The 23910-nt window shown below is 38.2% G+C and overlaps 1 protein-coding gene across 5 annotated transcripts in view; it reads right to left on the minus strand.

The window, feature by feature from the left end:
- Positions 1-23910, minus strand: part of ZNF106 (zinc finger protein 106) — a 40148-nt gene that overhangs the window by 15455 nt on the left and 783 nt on the right. For 3 of the 5 annotated variants that reach the window (XM_038136997.1, XM_038136996.1, XM_038136993.1), the window contains exons 1-10: positions 23732-23869; positions 15817-15902; positions 14457-14518; positions 10117-10314; positions 5872-7953; positions 4409-5030; positions 3458-3527; positions 1711-1865; positions 1550-1610; positions 870-1211 (exon numbers count right to left, since the gene is read on the minus strand). In XM_038136997.1, the coding sequence (XP_037992925.1) occupies positions 870-1211; positions 1550-1610; positions 1711-1865; positions 3458-3527; positions 4409-5030; positions 5872-7953; positions 10117-10314; positions 14457-14518; positions 15817-15870 (3646 nt within the window). In that variant the 5' untranslated portion in view covers positions 15871-15902; positions 23732-23869. Of the gene's footprint in view, positions 1-869; positions 1212-1549; positions 1611-1710; positions 1866-3457; positions 3528-4408; positions 5031-5871; positions 7954-10116; positions 10315-14456; positions 14519-15816; positions 15903-23731; positions 23870-23910 lie in introns of those variants that run through there. The other 2 variants (XM_038136994.1, XM_038136995.1) reach the window with 1 other exon arrangement.

Genomic DNA, 23910 nt, shown 5'->3' on the forward strand with positions numbered 1-23910 from the left:
TGAATGTTTTTTCTCAAATTATCTAAGTTAAAGGTCTGGGTAAGTGACATTGTTATGGCAGACAACTGTCATTAGAGTCACCCTGCTTGACTCCACAGGCTCTTAAGAAAGTATGGGATAAGCTTTTAATCTTCAGTTTTTACCTTAGTCACAGTAGCAAATTACAGAGGAAACTACCAATAGTATCCAAGCCTTTGACCACAGTGCACAAGTTTTATGGGCTTTAAACTGTCTAAATAAAGAGTTGGCTATTTCAGCTGTAGTCATTAAGATCTCACTTTGCTGAGGCAAGAGCTCTCCCATTAGCAGTTCAATTAATTCAGCAGTTTCTCCTCTGATAAAAGTAAGCCCCTATCTTCATTGCTAGCCCTCCCATGCCCCTCACAAGAGTGAACAGTGACAGCCAATTAGTAGAAGATGGATTGTTACTTCTAATATTACAAATTATACTCTTCGTGCTTATCTAGCAGAGCCCAAGAAGAACACAAAATTATCTCAATGTAGCTGTCCATAACTTTTAAAAAAATGTTTTCAGGCACCTTTTTTCACTTTGTAGGCAGACATTCTGCTACCAGTGCTCATTAAATGATGCAGAGTAGAAGACAAAAATGATAGAGGAGATTCTCAGGTTTGTTGATTGTGTCGGTTTTGGGTTTTGTTAGTTAACTAAATTATTCTAAGAGGATGTAACCTTCAAATTCATAATTGTTCTATTTTCAAAGCAGAACTAGAAAGTCCTACACAAGTTAATGAGTGTTCACCCCTGCCTGACAGACTAGAGGTTGAGGCACAATTTACATTCTTTTTGGGGAAAAAATAATTTCCTTATTTTCTTCAAGCTAATTATCTTAAAGCGAAATGACAATTACCATCATTCTGTTCCACCTCTTCTGTTTGTGGAGGACATGGAGAGCTCTGGAGTACAGAATTCACATTTAGTTCTGTGCCTTTTGGAGACACAGGTTCTCGTTTAACTTGCACTGAGGAGTCAGGAGTATCGGAAGGTGTACTGCTAGAAGACTGGAATGGTGATGGCACAGTTACAGGAACAGCAGCTCCTCGAGGAGGTACAGAGGAAGATATAGTGTCCAAAACGGGCAGGAGAGAGCCTGAAGGAATTGAGGCAGCTACCATCTGAGATTTGCTGTTTTGTCTCTCAGTTAGGGCACTGCAGGAAAGTTGCTCTGAGAGTTCAGAAGGTTCATATGTTTCTAATGGCAAAAGAAGAGATACGTTAAAGAAAGAAACAAATAAGTAAATAAATAACAGAACAAAAATATTTATATTTGACAATAAAATTTAGTGGTGCCAGGAGCTCATTTCTTGTGGACACAGAGTCAAGGAAGAGAAAAATTTGAAAAAATGACACTAGAGGGAACTATCAAAACTGACAGTTCACCCTTGACAATAAAGGCCTCATTTTGAAAATCTACCATTTTATTGCAGCTTAAACGAGCAGATTCAAGTTAAACACAGTTTTTAAAAGATTCTGAGTTCAAAGAACATGAGAGTAAGCATTTCACTGTTGTAGCTCTATGGTATCCTGTACCTTGTAGTCCCTGCAAGACCTGGATTCTCTGACTTCTCAGTGTACTCATTTCCATAGTTATCTGCAAAACAGTTGTGGCTTATATCAGTCCCACTGATTTCACAGGCAGTTCTTCATGCTGCTAAGTTCTAGGTCAGACAGTTTCCAAAGCCCACTGTTACCTGTTGCTTTAACACAAGGAACCGTTGAACCTCAACATAGGCAGCCCTCAGGGCAGCCCTTGCCTGCAAGAGGCTGCTGTCCACATTCTGCAGGGACCTGCTTAACTCTTCTTCCCTCAGAGAAATAGCCAACAACTGGTCTACCTGAGAACGTTCTGAAAAAGAAACAAAATGTAGAGTCTGATTGCACTGAACAATACATTAAGATACCTTACTTGTGATCTCACAACAAATAGCACCACCTCAGAATGGAAAAATCCCATAAATGAGGTCAAGCATTCAAGCAGCGATCATTATACAAGCTAAAAAGGAGTATTGATGGACAGGACTAGCCACATCTACATGGATGAAGGGCAAAGTCCAGTATTCTTCTTTAAGGAATCTAAACCTTGACTCAAGTAATTAATTCCATCACAGCTTTGCCAGCACTGATATAGTTAAATAAACAAAGTAATTATCTTCCACAAATAACTTTTCTTGAAGAACATGTGTACAAGAAGTATAAATACACACCTGCCATTAATGTAATAAAAAAGGCAAAGGCAAATTTAAGCTAAACAATATTTAAATTATTCAGTGAATGCAAAAGCCAAGGAAAAGCTGTTTCAGAGAAAAGGAACTCAATGATTAAAAAAAAAGAGTTTACTACTCAAGATGATTTTGGGCCATGGGACTGGTGTTTGCCATCTCTTGAGAACGAGTCTCTGACCACTGTACTCAGTAAAAGATCTTCCTATATATCCTAGAGACTTCTGGCATTGCAGAGATTGTCCAAACAAATTTCCATTTGGGCACTGCTTAACTGCGCTCAGGTTATAGCTTCCTTCAGCAAATTTACTACAATAACAATCACATTAAAGCAAAGAAATGGGAAAGAGATTTTACTAAGTAGAATGTATTCTTGTGTTAGTGTCTATAACAGACACTGGTCATTAAAGAAAGAGGCTGAAAAAACCCCCACCTTTTCAAGTAGTGAAATATTCATTGCCACAGAAGAGTCATATTATTGCCCTATATTACAAACAACTGTTAATATAAATAATGAAAAAAAGATAAATGGTACGAAAGCCATCTTCAGAGCTCAAAGCTCCCATCAACAGTTTAGTTATCAAAGAAAATATTCTGCCTAAAACACGATGGTTGGATGATTCATTTTGAGACATGGTGATGAGGTGTTTTAGGCACATTTGAAAAATATCTGTCTAATGCCAGAATAAGAGTTTTCTTTGGTCAGGAGCATGAAGGAGAGAGACATTCCACACTCATTTCCACTAAGGACATTAAAAAAGTAAAAAGTATTGTCAGAGATGTCAAAAATAGAACAGAGACCAAATTAAACAGAGTACAATTTTTCTGGTGAGACCACCCAGATTTAGAAAGGGAAAGCTGCATGGCAAATTAGAAGGAAGTTAAGCGAGGACTTCTCCCTTAAGAACTTCCATCCAAAGAGGCAACAAACCTCACTACCCTGTAGAGGGGGAAAGCAAAGGTCCCATCTGTACAATCAAGAATATGAACTGCAGGCAGAAAGGATGCACATACCCTTCTCTTAGAAATAACTTAGGACAAATTAAGATAAAGGTCTTCGGAGAAGAATGTGTTGCAGATTAGTGAGCAGCCCACGCTACAAACTTCAGTAAAGCCCAAGAAGCAGCACATTAAGGAACTACTACTTCAGCCAAGTCAAAATACTACTAGGTGTTTATAGCCTCAACACCACATGCACATATGTATGATATTCACCCACCTTTTTTACCTTTGATTTTTCTTCTCTTATTCTTTCTTTCTAGACTAGGGATTTCAGGAGAAGATCCCTCCTGCAAATAAAATCATCTATTAAAAAGTAACAAGAATAATTTTGTCTAAATCAAGAAGCCAAACATCCGTCATTCTTTCAATCATTATTGTAGGCACAGAGAAGAATCCATCATTTGCTTGCACATTCTTGCATAACTCATCATTTGCTGTGCTCTCAAAAGACGAAGAACAACAGAGTGCCATGTTTTCATCTCAACTAAGAAGAAATATTAAATAAGCAAACAGCCTTCTTCTTGCTCAGGTGTTTAAGATTGCACTTGAATCAGAGTTTCTGCTTTACAGTTTTAGTTGAAGGTGTAGAGGATTAAACAGTGAGGAATTAGAATTATTGCTTTCTGCAAAACCATTTTGTGAAATTGATCAAGATTATTTTTTTTTAATCTTTGGATAAGCCTAAGACCGGACTCTGAAAAAAACTGAGATTTAAGAATATAATTTTAGGTGTGTAATTTTTTAAAAATGTTTTTATTTCCTTGCCTAACCATAAAACCAGAAACATCTAAGGAAAACAAATTTCTGCAACAGGCTACCTTCCATTTAAATTGTGCTGTGAAACACCAAGACTCTTGCTACAAAACCTAGTACTTCCACAGAAATACTTTAACAGCTCTTGTTTATCAACAGAGTATGCCAAGTACCAAATCAAATAAAGAGCATTAATCATTCCTACAATTACAAAAAACTATCAAAAGTCCTGCACTATGAAAGCAGAAATTTAAAGAAAATTAAGTCAAACAAAAAACGAACTTGATGTTATCAATGTACAAGACTATCAGATGGGGAAAGTCCTCCCAGCACAGATTATTCCAAAGCTGAATGACCATTGACAGAGAAAAAAACCTCTTCAGCACATCAAAGCTTGATAGAATTGCACACTTACTCCAGTTGCTCTTCGCTTCTTTCCAATTCCTTGGCTGTCATTCTGTTCAGTCCCAGATGTGCAACTACTGTCTGTAGCTGCATCTATGTTATTAGACACTGCAAAAAGTGAAGCACTATTCGAAGCTGGGCGATTTTCTTCTGAGATCTCTAATACATTTTGTTTTTCAAGGAGAGGTGTTCTCTTCTCTGGGCTTTCCTGGTCTTGTTCTGCATGGCCTGTGATCTCAGAGGTGGCCTGTAGGCTGTGACTTCTTCTGCTAGCCTCTGTCCTTTCAGACATAAAAGGTGACAAAGCAAGAGATGGTGTCCCCTCTTTCTGATCAGCCTCAATGTCAGTGCTTGCCTCATATCCAGATGTTATATGATGTGGGTGGCTGGCTGCAATTACTTGCCTTTGCCCACTTTCTTTAATTTTGGCTTGTTCACTGAAAAAGCTATAAGCAGAAGGATTTCTGTCTGCAATGACACTGCTTTCAGAAAAGCTACGCTTTCTAGCTGAGCCAGACACTAAGGAAATCCCTTCCCACTGGAATCCTTCTAGAGCAGTCGGATCAGATTCTTCACTGAGTTCTAGACCGTCTTGCTCATTTTGAACAAGAGGCACCATTTCTATGCCAAACCTTTAAGAAGATAAAAAGAAAAATAAACAAGTTACAAGTCCGCTACATGTAAAGAAAAGCCTCCCCCTTTCCCAAATGTATATTACTGCCTTAAGCAGTAGGTTTAATCCCATTACACTGGTATTCTGTGCTTTCTACCTCATCTGGCAATGGAACATCTCCTGTGTATCACATAACCAGACTTAGTGGCTAAGAACTGGGAGTATGATTTTCAGGTCAGAAATCATGTTATTATCAATTATTCCCAAGCAAGGTTGGAATAATTAAATGTGACATTTGTTCAAGACACTTCAAATTCCTCAGGTTTAAAGCAAGTTTCAATAATGCAGTATTATATAATTGCTTCCTTAAATACAAAAGCAAACTGTGTACCAGAATAAAAGATTAACAAATGAAGAGTGAGCATTTATACTGCTTGCAGCACTGCAAGCATTTCTTGTAGTCCTAAAAAAATGAGAAAATAGGCAACTGTCATAGCATTGTTCCCATCCTGATTGCATTTTTACATTCTTCCATTACTAGAACTTCAAAAGAAACTACATTATTACCATCCACATTCAGATATTAAAGCAATCACTATGAATGGATCAGAATCTTTTATGGGCAGATTACTTTTACTTATCTATGGACAGACATTCATTCATAGGATCAATCAATAAAAACTCTGCATTATTTGCAAAAAATTTGCACCATTTTCAAAAACTCTGCAAAAGATCATGGCATAGCAAGCTTCATTATGAACTCTTAGTTTAAGGATTTTGGAGTTCATTTCAGATATGGGAAAAAACCCTCCTCCCTCAGCATGCCCTGAGAGACATGGTTAGATCTGAAAGATACCAACCTTGGTAAACCTTTGCCAAGTTCCTGTTTCTTCTTGGTTACCTGCTGAATGACCTGATCCCAGTTGACATTTCGCCGGGAAGCACTAAGAATCTGCCTGAGGGTAGGTTTAAGCCCCGACTCCTTCTCTGTCTCACTCCTCCGAAGGCAATTCACATTCCGAATGCGACGTGCGTTATTGAGATTGGGCTCTGGGAGATGTGTCCCGACTTTGCTCTTCAGACTGATATGCCGTGTCAAGTCCCTTTGCAGAGAAGCAGGCAGGCCAAATTTGCTTAAATCTGGAAGGAGGAGGCCTACTGACTGGCTTCCTCCTTTTTGAAGCTCATTATCTGAAGGATTTTCAAAACCTTCCATTTCAAATTGATCACGTGACTTGACACACTCTTCATTCCCTTCCCTGTCCTGTGAGGTTTTCAAATCCACATGCAAATGGTCCTGACTGCTTGATGAAGAAACTGTGGGCTCTATCCGAAAGGTAAAATTTTTTAGCTCAGCAGAAGCAATACTTGAAGCAGATGTCTTTTTATCATCTTCCTTTTCAGAGGTGGTAGTTTTACCTTCAGGAGGGTCACAGGGCAAAGAAGAATTCAACTTTTCAACTTTTGCTTCTGACTTCTCACTTCCCATTAAATCATCACCACTCACATTTTCTAATGAATCTAGTCTGAACTCCTTCTTTGGCAATGCTTTCCCAGTTTCTTCCCTATTCTGGTCACTTGTATCTTTGCAAGAGCTTAAGGGACCATTTTGCAAGGAATGGTTGGACTGAACACTTTTGGGATTTTGTTCTGCTTCATTTAAGTTATTAATAGGCTCTCCAAGATTGCTACCAAGCACATCTTTGTTGTCTTGTAAGTTACCATCAGAAGCATCATGCTGCTTTGATGAATAAGAGGAGAAACTGTTTGTTTCCAAGTTCACTGTGTTCAAATGATTCTGCTCTTCCCCACTAGTTGAGGATAACAGAAGCCTGACATTTTTTAAGAGACTGTTTGTGTCTTGCTTTATCAAGGATAATTTCATATCTGTGATATTCAGAAGAGGGGATTTCAGGGATGGCATCCTATTACTTCTGCCATCATCTCTGTCAGGCTTCTCACCACTGGAGGAGTCTTTCATAACCTTGCAAGAATCAAGGTGATCTGAGGTTCCATTAGAAGAGGAAGATGCTTCATGGTTTGTAAGTTTAGAAAGGCTAACATTGGCTTCACAAGTTTTTCCTTTCATTGATGAATCAGTAAGAGGCGTAAGTACAGAACCCATTTTATCTGAAGTTTTTGAAACATTATCTTCAGACCGTGGTTGCTGCTCTGCAGTTTTCTGGGATGGGTAGGGAGTCCAGCGATATGTTTTATCTCTGGAAGGACTGACACTTTTTCCACTGGCTCTTGACGTTTTGCTTTCTGGTTGTTTCAATGTACTAAATTCAAACACCCCCTCAGCAGCAAGCTCATCACTAGTAAAATCCAGACGGTCACCCCTATTTCTTCGATTTCTATATGGCAAAACATTGCCTTTCTCTGGGCGCTGCCATGCAGACCTTTCCTGACTGTATATATTTGGCTCTGATGAATATGAATCTCCTGAGCTTCCAAAATTCCAGCCATTTGCACCATGAGGACTTGGTTTCCAGTTTCCTCCATAACTCTTGGAATTCCAGCTGGAAAAATGACCCGTTTCTTCTGAGTGCCAAGTAGAATTTCTTTCCCTGACACCATGATGCCAATTTGATGCTCCTCCTCTCCGCCCACTTGGATGCCAAACATTTCCACAATTCCCACAGCTGTGTCGTTTTGAAGGGTTTCCTGAAACATTCTCGTGCCACCCAGAGCGCCCCTTTGCACCACCTGAATGTCTGTTTATATTAAGGTTCCTCTGAGAGTGTGAAAATTTGCCTTGTCTAGGACTAACATAATCATCCTTTTCCCATTTCCAGTCTCTTTGTGATGCGCTATGATGATGCCATGACAACTGATCATAAGCTTCTCTTTCTTTGTAAGCAGCTCTTTCTTCTCGCCTTCTCTGTGATCTCCTATCATCACATTCTAATTCTTGGTTTGCACAACTTGGTTCAGTTTGCCTACAAAAGAATTGAGAAAAGCCTAAATTCTGAAGCTATTCTACTAAAATCCAACAGTCCACAAGCTTCATGAATTTTATTTGCACTGGGAAGAAGATATTTTTTTTACATTATTTATTATAAAAAGAAACAGATACTTTAGCAGCTTTGCTTTTCAAGCTTCAGTAATGTTTGACTTTCAAAACTAATGTTGTACCTTTACTTAAACGTGATAATTTCAAAATTTCTCTCACAAGAACAAATGATTTGGTGCAGGGACAGTTCAATAGACTGATTTTCAAATACTTTTCTCTAACTTGAAAGATAATATTCCTTTATATTTACTATTGGACTAATAAGAAATTAATAAAAATAAAGCTTCTTTATGTTATAGAATCCTTGTAATTTGATCTATCTTAGCAGATAGAAAACTCAATAGTGAGATAACTATTTTTTCTGAAGGCTATTCTGCTGGTGTAACTAGAGTGAACTGACAGAAAACAGGAAAGTTAGATTGAAAACCCCATTATTATCCTTACTGGAGTGAACTACTGACATGATGGCTCCATTTATAAAGGTTAAGTTAAAATACAGATGTGAAACATCCACAGAAGATGCACCTCAGATACGAAACTAATTCGTCTTCTTTCAATCAAGAGACTGGAACAGTCCACAGCATGCAATTCTGAGTCTGTATGAGCCTCCCAGCAGCACTGTTGACTGCCCTCTGGGTAGCACTTGTGCTTGGCAACTTATCACAAACACGTGGCAAACTATCACATGTACATTTAAAGATAAAGGCTCCCTTAAACAGCTACAGCTATTCCCAGGGTCAGCAGTCTAAACATTCTAAATATTTATCCTACCAAATGTGGAGTTTTCATTAAAAGTTTTTTCCAGGAACTGATCATAGAAATATCTCCATTCTAGATCCCTGGACAAGAAAGACAGTAAACTTTCATAATACTACTAAAAAACAATCAATTTGAGTAAACTGAACATTTATCGTGTATCACCCTTGATGTTTTTGATATATTCCAGTCCTGCTAAAAGATTCACTAATACCTACTCTCTAATGGAAAACAGTCTATTGTGCAAAATAATCTGAGCTCTAAGACAAGAATTTAAAAAAAGCAATATCTAAGTGATACAGTAATTTCTAAGAGCTGACTCAACTAGATTACGATCTAATGGAAATAATTTTGCTGAATTAGTAACTTAATCCTTGTACCTTCTGGTTTCCCCCTCTCCAAACCGGCACCCAGCAGACAGAGATTTTCTACAGTTTTAGTTGCCTCAGAACAACACTGCACTGACAGTATTACTCCTTTTCCATAAAACAAAAAGGAAAAGTGTCATTTTTGCTACCTACATTGACCAGTATGAGCACTGAGCAGTGCAGGGACACATTAGTACAACAGAGTGATGCCAAAACCTAACAGCTGCAACAGATTTCAACATTTGGAAACACTAATTCAAATTTCTAGCCACAGAACGCAAGAGGTTCTTTTAAAAATTATATGCCCTTTAGTACCATCACCATGCCATAAAGCTATTCAAATAATATATTTCCAACTGGAACATCACACAAGCAATGCACATGTGCAGATTTTCAAGTAAAATAAAAGACCATACTTATTACTTTCTGCAGCCTTCTATTTCATAGTGAGCCACTGGAACTATGTTTAGCTAATGATAAGCAGCAACATGTAACAGGTAAGAAATTTCATTCAAGGACTAGGGGATTTCAGTGTGACATTTGCAGAATAATCCAATTCATTTTATAAAAACATATGTTCAGCAGCAGTTTCTTAAACGCCAGGTTCCTACAGACAACCTCCACCATAAACAATATTAGCACTACTGTCCATTTATTAAGCCTTCAGTTTAAAAGGTATCACATATTAAAATAAAAGCTTAGGGGGTCTCAAAACTTGAGATTGTTTTTACCCATAATGGAGAATTATTGTATTTCCATACTAGTAGTAGAGGAACAGGACAAGAACATTCAGCAGAGTCACGTTTGCATGTTGAAACTATAATATCCACACAGGTCTCTTGGATTGCTCTCACAAGTACACTGGCTATAGGCAGTTTACATTTTGTGAGCACCTAAGCCTCAGGAGTGCATCCTCATTGTGTTAAAAGCAATTCTATGATCTAAGTGGAGAAAGGAAAACTCACCGGTTCCGTTCCTTCTTTTGCTTAATTAGTTGAATGAGTTCTTTGTCGAGGTCTTCTTCTTCTGCCTCTTCTTTCTCTTCCTCTTTTCTGTCATGGGCATTAACGTTGTCTTTGTGCAGCTGACTGGAGATGTGCTTAGCATATGCTGACAAACCCACCAGCGTCACCCTGCACACCCGGCATTCATGGCTGCTATCCCTAGGAAGAGAGGCAGAGGGTGGGCTTTCAACTCTGCCAACTGGCATGGCAGGTAGCTCTGGTCTTACTTTGTTTCCTCTGAATGCGTCTGAGTTCACGGCAACTAGGCTTTGCTCAATATATTTATTCGAATTGTCTGGCTTTTTCTTTCAAGGTTTTGTTTTTGATGGTCAGTTTTTACAAGATTTTTTTCCAACAATCAAGAGGTAAAAGACTTGGTAACAAAGCTACATTAAGTGGGAGGAGGAATTCTTCTTGAATTGTTGTACTCAAAATCTATTCAGAGGAAACATAGTGAGCGAGGAGGCAGAATGAAAGGCTTCCAGAGCTAGCAGGAGCTCTGAAACCCATCCATGCTGCCAGCTGCACTGGGGAAGCCTGGTGACAGCTTCTACATTTAATCCTCGCCTTGAGCCTTCCCCCAGCGAAATTTAGAAAAGGGAGGAGGCAGTACATGGATACAGCCAATCCTGATACAGCATAACCTAAACTGGGACAGCTGAGACTGCTGCCTGGAATCCAAAGACTCCACGGCACAGTGAGTGATGGGAGGGTGTCTTCAGTTCACTGTACTTTATTTGGTTCAAGTGTGCATGAGGTCTGCTTTCTACTTTAGAGGACTTAGCTCAAAAAATATAGAAATAATTTCAGCTGGAGAAAGCTGACAGCTGTATCAGACAAATGGCTTTACTCATATTACTGGATTAAGACTACAAGACTTCAACTTTTTTTTTTCAAGAAATTCAGATTTCTAAAACCACAACATTTGTTTTTCTGACAAAGCCTTCCAATAATTCAGTGTTAAAGAAGTACATAATTAACTTCCTAAACAAGGAAAATATGTTCATCAGATTAAAAATAAAACCACACAGAAAAAAAATAATTAGAGCATAGTCCACTACAAATAATTCAGCAGGACCAAGACAGGATTCACTGATTACCTCCACAGTGCTTCTTTCAATTCTGCCAGTTAATTCATAAAAGCAGATATGTATGTCCTCATGGAGCACTTGACACAAAGGTCTTAGAACAGAAGCATCATAATACAACACACAGTTCATGACTAGTGCCAAGAAAATGGGATCCATAAAAGAAAAAGACAAATGCGAATCCTTGTTTTTTTAGTGAACAGTTAAAAAAAAAAAAAGAGAGCGAAAGATCAAAAGATGTTCATCCACTCAAGGTATTAAGGCGATGAGGATGTTTCCTCATCGTAGTGGCTAATCAAGTGTCAGCAGCTGTTTTATTTATCCTGGATATCAGTGGTTTTCCCTACTAACATACTTAAGATATTTAATCAATGCAGTCATTCAGACACACCTAGAGATGGCTTTATTTAAAACAGCCTAAGTATTAAAAATCAGAATTTTTTTGTTTAATTAGTCTGTTTGTTGCAGCCTAAATAATTTCAGATTAAACATCAAGTTAAATTTCATTTATGATGTCAGTAGCTTCCAAATCTAGCCTGTATTTTTGAGAACTAAGTGTGCTTAATTTCATACACTTCACTCTTGCTAATAAATATTCAAAACCCACATCCTATATATTGTACTTTAGGCTATCTTATTAATGCAATAAAGGTAACCAAACCAGTGTATTTTACTAATGTCGTTGGAAGAATCCTCTTCACACTCATAAATGGCACAGCTGTCCATAGCTAATAAGATTTATTTTTAACTTAGATCATCACACAAGGCAACTGCAAATAGAAAGTTAGCTTCTCACTGAAAAAGATGTTCTTTTTACATAATGTTCCACTTCACTCATAAGGACTCTCAATGAGAAGCACACCCCAGTGGTTCTAATGTGGTAGTAATTAGGTTTTAAAGAACAATCCACACCCTTCATAAGACCCATTTTCAACTATTTCATAAAACTTTTACCATTCTCATTTATAGACTGACTAACTAAATGCAAAGTTTTATTTATTTTGGACAAAGCCAGAGAGTTAACAGCTGGACTGAGGACAAAGAACTTGTTTCTATCACTTCTAACTTGCGAGCTACTAATTACAAAGCTGTGGTTCTTGTAACAATTGACAGTCTGAAAAGACAAGACTTCTTTGACCTGCTGTTAATCTATATGAGCCTAAAGAAAAACACAACACTTTTTTTTTCCCTTTATGAACAACTGCTTTAATTGAAGAGAAACTGGCTAGGAGTCCAGATACCTACACTTAGGGAAATTTACATTTCCTTCAGTTCTATACTTTTCCTACACCCATTAATGCCATCCAGAACTAGCACAGTCCATGGCACACACTGATCACATCTACACATTCCCCTGCCATACAGGAACACCACACAATCTTAGCTGTTAAACAAGACGGCCAAAAGAAGTTTGAGGTAAACACAACAGAAGTATTCTCAGCATGAAAGCATCCAAGAGCTTTATTTACTGCATGTGTACTTCAGACTGCAGATTCCATGTCCCATGCAACAAGAGCACTATTTCACTTTCAAGTAAAAACAAGCAAAACCCAAATATGCTACAGATTTGTACTTGGCATCCAATTCTCCTTATACATCACACAGAATAAGACTTTAAGGAAAGGAGAAGAGTCTTAAAACATTTCAGAAAATTATTCTAGCCCTTGAGATTACTAAGCTAACTTTAAAATGAAAAAAAAAAGTATGAATCAATGCGTGCATTTCCTTTACCTCTTCCATACAGAAAGTCTGAAAAGTGACTTCTAGTCGGATACTAAATTTCAAGGTAGTAAGATGTTGATAGTCCACATACTTTAATGGTATTATCATCTGTTACACAATTCAGCCACACTCATGAGGCTGCTGCTTGTGCTTCACAGTTTCTTCTTGAAGTATATGGCTGTAAAAGACTCCTAAAAAACTTCTAATTAAATTTAAATGGAAGAAGAAGGGGCACGAGAGAGAACAAAGCTGCTGTTGCACAGGGAAAAATTAAGTTCATTACTTTGAGAACAAGCATCTTCCGTGCATTCTTCTGAAAGAGTAATGAAGACAGATAGTTACATTAGTAGTAAAAAGTGTAATGATGATGAAAGAAATTTAACTTATCATCAGTCCTATGGAAATGGAAAACCAAAAATTGTCCAATCATTTGCAGACACAATATACAACTTCTAGAAATTAGTGTTACAGAGCCATAACTAAACTAAAAACAAAACAAAAAAAATGTAGAAGGTCGAAAATAAGATGTCAAAATAAGTGAAATTTCAGAATCATTGTCAGAAGAAGACAGTCCAGAACAGAAGTCCTCCACAAGTTAGCTGACCAGAAACCAAAAGTAAGTTTCTAGGGCAGAGAGCATTCTGGTTTTTCTTCCCTAGGTATGAGATAGAGGTTTCAACAAAATTAATCCCCCACACCTCAAAGAGCAGAAAGAGGATTACTTTTAGTTCTTTAAGGGGTGTTTAAAACAGATTTGTCATTTATTAAAGTTTCTGCTGCAAGATAATTAAAAATTAATTTGTAGATCAAATATTTAAGCATTTGACAGTATCTGATCCCTGTGGCTACCTCAAAATCCATACACCTGGAATCACTTCAAAGTGTACCCTGGTTGCAACCTAACTCTGTATTATTAGGATCATATTTAAATATCCCTTAACTCCCCACTTCTACTTTCCACATGTTTCAAATAAAATCAGGAAACCTTAAAGGAAACACCATTCAGCATGGTTCGATCTCCTAATCTAGCAACTGGACCATAGTGGCCAATGACAATCACTCAAGTAGATATCCTCACAGTGCTCTAAAAGATCAACAATTGTTTTTACATCATTGAAAATTTATTAAAAAAAAAATTGAAAATAAACCTGTTCCTAATTCTAATTTCTGATTATTCTGTCAAAGGCAGAAATCTAGTGCTTGCAAAAAAAAAAAAACCCACAAACATGAAACCGCCAAGAATGAAGTAACTTTATTTCACTGCAGCCAAAGCAATGCAGGAGAGCTTTCTTTCACACCATTGTTTGCCTCCTGGGTTTCTGACATCATGAGAACACGTTCATTGCCAGCTGTACGACAAGGCATGCTACTAAAGTGAAGCATAAAAACAAATTGTGCAATTCAGCTTGTATGGGAAATAGGTCAGGAGTCCTTCCAAAAAATGACATACAAAATGGCACAGGAAGGAATGATGGAAGATTGTTCTCGTACCTTCCCTTCAGGTTTTCCAGTTCTCTGTGGTGAAGCATGCTTCTCTTGTGTTCTTCCATCTCCTTCAACATGCAGAAAAAAATAATTGGTCAAAACAAAACAAAATGCTGTATCGCATCTGAAAAGCTCATTTTTGTGAACTCTCCTGCCTTGCACAAGGGTGTACTCTACTCCTGCAGGGCTGCAGTAGTTGCCATTCCTGTTTCTGTGACTATGAAAGCACAAGTAGGCACATCTGCAGGAAGTTATGTTACCTTTCCCAAGAAGAACACACATGAGTCATTAAAACTCAACACAATGGAAGCAGAATTTCAGGAGAAAGCCAAATAACAGTCTATGTAGTAAAGTTTATTAGACTGATTTTTGACAAACCACTGTTGAAAATCATTTTAATTAAAAGTCTCATTAATATCACTCTTCAGAATCACAGTACTTAAAACAGTTTCCCTGTGCAATCTGAGCAGTTTCTCTGCATTTGTATTGTAAGACAGCTGTAAATTCATCACCATATACTATTTTACTTGGCTAGACACTTCAGAAACTGAGATGTACACGTCAGTTTGTTGTTTACAGCAACCCTGATCCATGAACTGCAGTACTGTTATGACCATTTACAATTGAAAGGGAGCTGCCAGAAGAGAAAGAACATTCATCACTCAGCAAGCAGTCCAGATGATTTAACTTTCCTTTGATGTTTGACCCAAAGTGCTCAGAAATCTTCGAAGACCAGATACTAATCACTATCCTCTTTAGCCCTTGAAATCCTATCTGCAAAGGGAAAGGAACATCTTCCACCTTGAAGAATTGTGTGAATTAAAACACTGGCATTTGCCACATTTCCACATGCCATGTGGCTAAAAAATACATGAAGGTCCATTAAGAAACTCTCAGTTTCAATGCAGGCTTTGCATAAATACACAGCACACAGAAGATGGACACCAAACTGACACATCAATGAAAACACATGATGTGTTACACAATTCCATTTGTTTTTTTCCATATGGAAACACAGACCTTCCAAAAGGAATCTATAAAATTGTGTATTACAGTACTCTTCCCATATCACAACTTACAGCCAAATATGTGTGAGTGCTTTTCACCTTAATATCTTTATAAAATAATATAAAAAACCTCAAAGACCTCAGTATTTTTAACATTCAGAATGAAGCATGCTGCACAGCTCACTTCAAGAAAGATAGTCCAAAGCACATACAAATATATTCTTTGATTTGAGATAGACTTAGGGCAATACATTCCTGGTAAAGGGAAATTGCACTTCGCACAATTTTAAAATGAAAGCATTTCTTGCTCACATTTTATATTAATATCTACTGATGCATGACAAGCATTAATTATTTACCTTTTTTGAGTTGTACACAATGTGACATAATGCACATTTTCGTTGCTGAACCATGCTTATTACTCTGGAAATATCTTATCCCATACCTGCAAATAAAAACAAGTTAAAAATAACCAACATTCAGGATTACTTGTTTCATTAATCTATTTTACTAAATAAAGTAAGCAAAGTTACTGTTCATGAAAACTATTGGGCTGAGCTTAAGAGAATACATGCCTCTCATGCATAGTTGATATTCTTCAAAAAAGATAAGGTAGTCTGAAGAGTCATCTAAAACATCTAAAATAAAAAGTAGCTTTCCCTTTCTTTCATTTTGTTCCTTGTCATCCAAGACATGGTACTCATTCAACAGTCAGAGATCTGCACGAATCCTCTTAGCTACTCAAATCAGATTAACAAAACACTTTTCAACTCGGATGATGACAGGGAGATAAGTAATTAGGAAAACCAAGCAGGGCAAACTCAGATCTTTATTTTAGTACACAGGGCCACTCAAGGAAGATATTTAAGGCCCTAGGAAAATAAAACAGAGGCCATTTATGATATCAAAGACCACTAGTCTTCAAGTTTTACTGATCCATTTACTGACCATAAAATAAAACCTGAAGTAATTTAAATTCAATATTTTTCTCACTAGCCTCTGCAAGAAGTGCACATATCCATGTACTTAAATATTCAATTTAAACAGCATTTTAACACTAATTTAATAAAGACTTGCATATATGCAAAAAAAGCAGCAGCAGGTCATATGTATTTTATCATAATGTTTAACTCATAAGGAGTGCAATGAAATTAGAGAGTCTAGGTTATAATGCAAAACCAGATATGTCTGTTTAAATAACAGGGCACAATCTTTGCTCTTTTCTTTCTCTTAAAATACACTAAAATGCATAATGATTGGGCATTATTGTCATTTTTTATTGATTTGGCAGAGGCAGTTCCTCACCCTCAACTGGAAAAAAATGTATTTTTTCACTACAGCATTTTTGTATTTGCACAGAAAAATACAAATCCTTTCAAGTTTAGCTATCTTACATTAGGCAACTTCAGAGCTAACTTAGCTAATAGCATCAAACTTAACCTGCAAGAGCCTTCTTCAAGAACTCTTCTTCACAACTGACCCTATAAAGTTAATTCTAGTTATTCAACACCAACCTTCTTTATCAGTGCCATCAAAATCTCCAAATCTGGTACTGACTAGAAGCAGTGAGCAAAGGGCAGGAACAGGATTTTTACCAAATCCAGATTACCTAGAGTTAAAGCAGCTCTGATATTCAGTTGTTCTGTCCAACTGTAAACAAAAATGAGCAAGTAAATGCACGACCCTTTAAGTCCAAAATGTAGTAGTTCTTCAACAAGTAACTCTTTCCCTACAGATTTCCATGTCCATTTAAACATAAGGCACCAGCATCTGTCTGGGTTGAAGGGGAGGAAACTGAGAGCTGCAATAGCACTTTCACCTTTAGACAAGAGAGTTTTCTCCCTAAAAAAAACCAACACATCTTCACACTAAAACAAACACATTTAAAACACAACAGGAGATTCAGTCATCTCATGCTCCCTAACCACCATTCCTGATCTCCGAGATACGTGAGAGTGTTTAAATATGCATTTTTTAGCTTGATCACATAGGCACCTGATATATTTGAACCATTAGTAACAGCTGTTTATTTTGACACATAAGCCCCAACAAAGGTTTAAGATTATTCAAAACTTCGCACCAGCCTGCATATAAATTCATATGGTATCAGTGATGTCCAAGCAAAAGCGCCTGCCTTCATGGAAGGTCAGGATTCAGAAACACTATCTTTCACAACAAATTATTTTGAAAGCATTTATAAAGATCGTAACTTGTTTTTAAACATATTTCAACTGAAACAGCACTTAAAGAAAGTTTAAGCTGATACAAGTAGAGACAGAAAATGAGATATTGCAGACTCCTGATTCTCTAGTGAGTTATTAGGTGAGTATAGTAGCACATCATCAAGATACTGTTTATACACAGATCTGTGCAGCTGCAACAGATCTAAAGGAATTATTAATGATCATACACAAGTGACAAATGTTTAGATGCCTATCCAACATAGTACAGCTGGTTTAATGCAATTAATATGGAAGTACTCATGGAAAGCAAGGCTGCTAATCCTTGCACCAATTTCAGACACTTCCTTTTGCATTAAAATATTCAGTACACCCCCAACATTCTTTGCTGGCACTACCTTGTAGTTCGGCGGAATAATACCCTACATGTGCTCAAGATCTCCTTCAAGATTACCCAAGTATTTACAGAATTCGTTCTGCATTGGGCTGAAAGCAGCATGGGACTTAAATCAGGAAAAGCAGGCCAGTTAGCACGGAACATTAAAAAGCTTCCACCAGCAGAGCTAACATTACACCTGTTTTGGCTAATTAAAACATATAGTAACTATACACGATTACAGGAAGAGTTTTCGGCAAACTGCCCAATCAGCTGGGCATTACTTATGACAGAGTACTAAAAATACTAATAGAATTCAAATGCTATTGGATGTCACTATGAAAAGAGAAACTTTCTTGGTGGCATGGACTCAGAAATAAAGAGATTCGGTATATGTTACAGGGACTGGGAGAACACAGACACACATTCTATTTCTAGATCACCTCTTGACTTACTGTCTTACATAGATATAAACCACTTCCCAACATCCTTAGCTTTCTCCCAAATGCTGCTGAACCTATAAACACTGTGGTTCATTTGAATTAAGTACTTCATTTTACTGTAAAAGAACTTCTATGAAGCATTTTGAGTAACAGAATAAATCAAAGGTATCAGCACTGTGTAAAATCAGCAACAATCAGACAGCTTTTGATCCATGTGGTCACTGCATTTCATCTCATCATATACTGGTTCGTTTAATCTCAAAACATCCATTCTTCATGAAGAAACTTCAGAAACAGAGCCCTCTCTAGATAAATGCAGGCACATTTGAATTCTTAAAAAAAATTCCACATACTGTAAACTTCAACAACCTTCAAGCTTTTATCAGCCCTAATACCTTGTGCTTTTGAAATCATCAACTTGCTGTATAACACAGAAAACTACTTTTTATGGGACTTGAGTAGGAAGATGAGCTACTCTAAAAAATGAGCGAACTGCAAGCAAAGATAAGGTTTTGCCAAAAAGACGCCATCATCATATAAAAAGAACATACGTTAAGAGCAGAATGCAAAGCCTTTGAAACAAATGAGATATTACAACAACTTTCTATTTTGAGGGAATGTAACTGTTCAATGGGTCATTTATTATTTGTTTGTTTTAAAGGGAAGGGATGTGTTTTACAACTAGGTGATGTAAACACAACTTGCCCATAGTCTGCACCTGTACAGAGCTTAGAAATACCACAGGGCTTTAATTAAATTAAGAAAGACTGCTACAGAGATTTTAGAGAACCCTTCTCACAAATAAAAATAGTCTACAAAGAAAATTAGGCATTAGACTACTTCCTGCTACAACATCCATTTGTCCACAGTTATTCAACCTTACCGGATAACATACATTAAAAATGTACATCAATATTAAATCTGCTACAGATCAGTGGCTGAACACTCTGACTATATAAAGCCACAAGTGCCATGGAGTGAGGTGTGCAGCCTGGCATTCCAGCTGCCTAGAAATCCCCAGGAGGCTTCAAAGAGAGCAGCAGCACTGGCCTGTCTAAAGGCCTGCCTAAGTGCTGCATGTCCCTACAAAGAGCAGTGGAAACTTAACACTTGAGAAGAACAAATTCACTGTGCAGATGAATGTTCTGCAGCAACACGCTCAGCACATGCTCAGGTTCTTGCAGAGATGTCATTGCTAGTGCCTCGGTGACTTCTGTCCTGCAGCAACCCATTGCACACACACCAGCTGAACTGCAGAATAGTAACAGTAATAATACTGAGCCCTGTGCTCCAATTTCATCACCTCCAGCAGAATTTACATGGAATAAAGCACCACCATTCACAGATTATCTCCCCTTCCAAAGATTCTTTGCCCCTCAAGCATCTGAATTTACCACACATCCCCACCAGTCCATAACTTCTACTAATTACCTTAACCCTCCTCCTGGGCACATGTGTGAGGCACGAACTTTCCTTCTGAGATGCTGATCTGTGCAACCTAACCCAGGCAACAAACAAAAACTTAACGACTTACTAAAGTTAAGTCATGACTAACAGCATGATTCTCCCCCAGCACGCTGCACAAACTACTTTGTAGTTGGCTTCTTATTTTTACAGGGCAAAGGAGAAAACTACACTACACTCCAGAAGTTCAAATACTTGTACCAGAAGTAAAGCTCTTAAGGTAAATTTCTCCCTGCTTTCCAACATTTAATTTTATCCATGTGACAATCTAAGGGCAGTCTAGACCCCTGAGCACTGAAGCAGCACCACTACACAGCAAATGGTATAATTGGGCAGACAAGCGCTCAACTGTTTTGACATCAAGCCAGGAAAGAAGAGTTATTTCACAGATCAAAGTTCTTTAAGCTTCTGTTAAAAGCAATAAAATTTACTTCACTACCTGGCCTAAAAAACATCTAGCAGAAACTGAGCGCTATCTCATAAGTATGGTTGGGATTTTTACAATGCACAGGGAAAGTCTGCTGGAGATAACGACACCACAGAGAAATATCTTAAACAGACCAGCACAGGCACAGAACACCTGGCAGGAACACAGAGTTTTCACTGACTTCTATTTTTATTTCATGAAAGTCTAAGAACAGGGCACAGACCAGAAGAACATATATACTTTAAGCCACAACCAAATTGCATCTTTCCAACTGCTATACATAAGCAAGGGTAATAATTTCCTAATGTACAAAGTAAGTTTTCCTTGCTGTAAATCAAGATGATCATTTATCTCGTGAAACTAAACACTTTATTTCTTTCTTATCCATGAGAGCTTTTCACACACCTGAAGTTTAAGGAATGTATTCTGTCCAAACTGGAATGAAGAACTGTTCAGCATTATTGCTGTATTCTGTCACTTAGAACACCTAAAATCCACATACCTGGAAAGCTTCTGTTTTCTCCCATACTCCCTATTTGGTTTAAGGCATATGCAAGTTCTGTTTTCTTCAGATGTTTTCCTCAAACATCACATTTCCTGGGCTTATTAAAATAGCCATTGCCCTTTCCAAGCAGCCCAAAGCACTTTAAAAGCCTTGGTCAAAACCAGATGTAGTACTTCAGCTAACATCCCTATTAGCACCCTCAGGAGAAGGGAGTTCTCTGCGTATCCCTACTACTATCACAGCCTCAAACATGATTGATAATGACTGAGACAAAGTCTTACTAAGAAGCAGCATAGTGAGCCACAAGATGTGGGCAAAACAACCCAATTAAATTTTAGGTTTAAATATTTAAATGTAATAATTTAAATATTACTGTGACTCACAAAAGAATTCACATCAGCTTATTCTGGTAACCTTGAGTCACTTTATAAAGGGTCTTCACTTTACAGACCCTTATAAGAATGACAGAAATACTTAGTTTTACACTTATTTCTGTAACATTAAGTTGTATCATTTTTTCCCCTTGCTAGGCTGTTTAACCTCATCATATCCTTCTCGGGTATTCATATGGCATCTCTTTCACTGATAATTTAAGAACAAGGACTCAACAGCAAAACAGATTACTCTATACATCCTATCTATAGCAGTTCCACAGAAACAGGTACCTGGCCTTGCCAAAATAACTCAGACTCCCTAAGAAAGATCTGTATAGACACAAGAGAACAAACAGGGAGAGCATTCAGTAAGTAACTGGGCTTCTTCTATTTATAGTGTCATTACAGAGTATGAAGAATCACTGGAGGGCGATTTGAAGCACTCAAACCAAGGTACTCAAGTCACTCTTCAATATAAAGAGCTTTCACGCCAAGAAAAATTCAAGTTAAGGACCTCCAGCATTAAGATAGTAGTCATTAATGACCAGGTAATAGAAATACAGGACTCTGCCTAAGTTGTCATTTGTCTGTAATGTAGTTTGTCCCTGGGCTGAACACCAGCAGCTCTACCACAATAGGATCCAAATGTAAAATAGTCCAGGACTTGATGAAAGAAACTCAAAAAACCTTACATTACAAGTATAAAACACAGTTTTATAGAAAAAGGGAAGTTACTTGCAAGATATAGTATCCTCTTACTTTGCTAGAATCAGCTTGAGTCAGATAACACCTCAAATCTTATGACACCATCTGGTGGCAGAGTTCACAGAAGAGGATTACCAGATGTTAAAAAAAGCTGTAACAATTTAAATTTGATTCTGAACAAATTTAAATTTTATTCTGGATATCTTATGAACTTTTTTCTTTACAAGATAAGGTGAAAAGAACATTGGTAGAAAAATACTTTCATTTTACCTGGATACTACAAGTTGTATCCTTGTACACAATTTAGGTATGTATTTAGAGGATAGCGACAGCTGTTACTCTGTAGTGGAGTCACAGTCCTGCAGGAATTAAGGTCTTTAGCTGACATCTCTTCAAATATGACATTTTTGAACATAGGGAATAGAAGCTACATGAAGTTTGACCACAGTGACCAAACGGACTTAGGTTACATGCAAATAAAATTTGGGTAAAACCAACTGATAATGCCAGAGTATAGCACCTATTTAGCTAACTTTGCATACAAAAATCAGTCATTAGTGGAACACACTAAGTAGTGCAAGTGCAGCTGCCTTTTACTGCCTGTTCAGCTGAAGTCAAGCAAGGACTTTAAAAAAAACCAAAACATAATTCAGTTGCTTTTAACAGGAGAGACTTCAGGATATAAATCTATTTTCCAAGGTAAAAAGTTACAGAGACACATTGCATTGGCCCTTAGAGCCTGCAGTAGTAATCCCAAATACTGCAGTGTTAATGGGAATAAGCTTCTAAACTTCTGCAAAGCTGGTAATCTAATTTTTGGAAGGCTTAAGTGTTTGAGGGTGTTTTTTTAGGCCAGGATCTGTCAGTTCAGCAAAACAGCCAATTTGTTAAATGCAGTAATTGAGGTTTAACTGAAAGAAGTAACAAATAACTGAAGAACAGCAATAAGCAACAGAGATACAGGACATGCAAGCCTGGAAACTCATGTTGAAAACAAAGTCCACAAAGTCTCAATTCTCTTCTCTCTCAGGACACACCACCTCAGAACCTATCTGTTCTTTAAAGCTGCACTTCTTCAAGTGTAGAAGGGAAGGTGAAAAGGTTTATACTTGCCTGAGAAGATTGTTACCAAACCTCCATCAACAAAGTACACCAAAGCATGAACTTTAATCATCAATGCTACTTGTATCCCATGTTTCATAAACTTTAATGAATTACATTCATATGCACCCCCGAGCAGTTCTTAATATAAGCTTGGATTTGAACTACCTTGTGTGCAATGATGAATGATTACTTTCAAACACCTCATATTTCATCATACTATTATGACTTGTTTCACGCTGTCAGTCCCACTCCTTTTAAGTTAGCAGATATTTATCACTAAACTCACACATGCTTTCACTGCAACACATTTTTAGGTATCTATCACATCTATTTGTGAGGAAGGCAACTAAGCAACTCTGCACTCAGTCACACCTCACCCCCGGAAACATTCCTGGCAAGTATGAAGAGGCAGGAGGGCAGCTTCACACCTGGGACAGAGAGTCCTCCGCCCTGAGCTGTTCTACAGCAAGGCATCAAAGTCCAGGGATCACTACAGCAATAGGGGATGCTCACGAGGCAAAGCAAAGCGCATGCCCGCCCCAAGGCGAGATGCCCGCTGCCGCAGCCCCTCTCGGCCGAGCTCGCCCTGCTGCCCTCCACAGGCCGCCCACTCCGCCAGAGCCGGAGCAGCCCCCATCGCCCCCGGCCGCCACCGCCGCCCCCGAGCCCTCTGCTCAGTTCAGCCCCGGTACTCACGGATCGCACCCCTCTCCAGGGCAGCGGCCCGGCAGCCCATTCCCCTGTGGCACCGAGGAGGCCCGGCCACCGCCGCCCCGGGACCGGCCGCCCGCACGGCGCCCGCACCGGGCCCACCCCGCAAGAGCGCGCGCCGTTTGGCGGGGGCACAGCGCAGCCCACCAATGGGCCGGCGGGAA

This window comes from Motacilla alba, chromosome 5 (assembly GCF_015832195.1).
Source record: "Motacilla alba alba isolate MOTALB_02 chromosome 5, Motacilla_alba_V1.0_pri, whole genome shotgun sequence".
Lineage (NCBI taxonomy): Eukaryota > Metazoa > Chordata > Aves > Passeriformes > Motacillidae > Motacilla > Motacilla alba.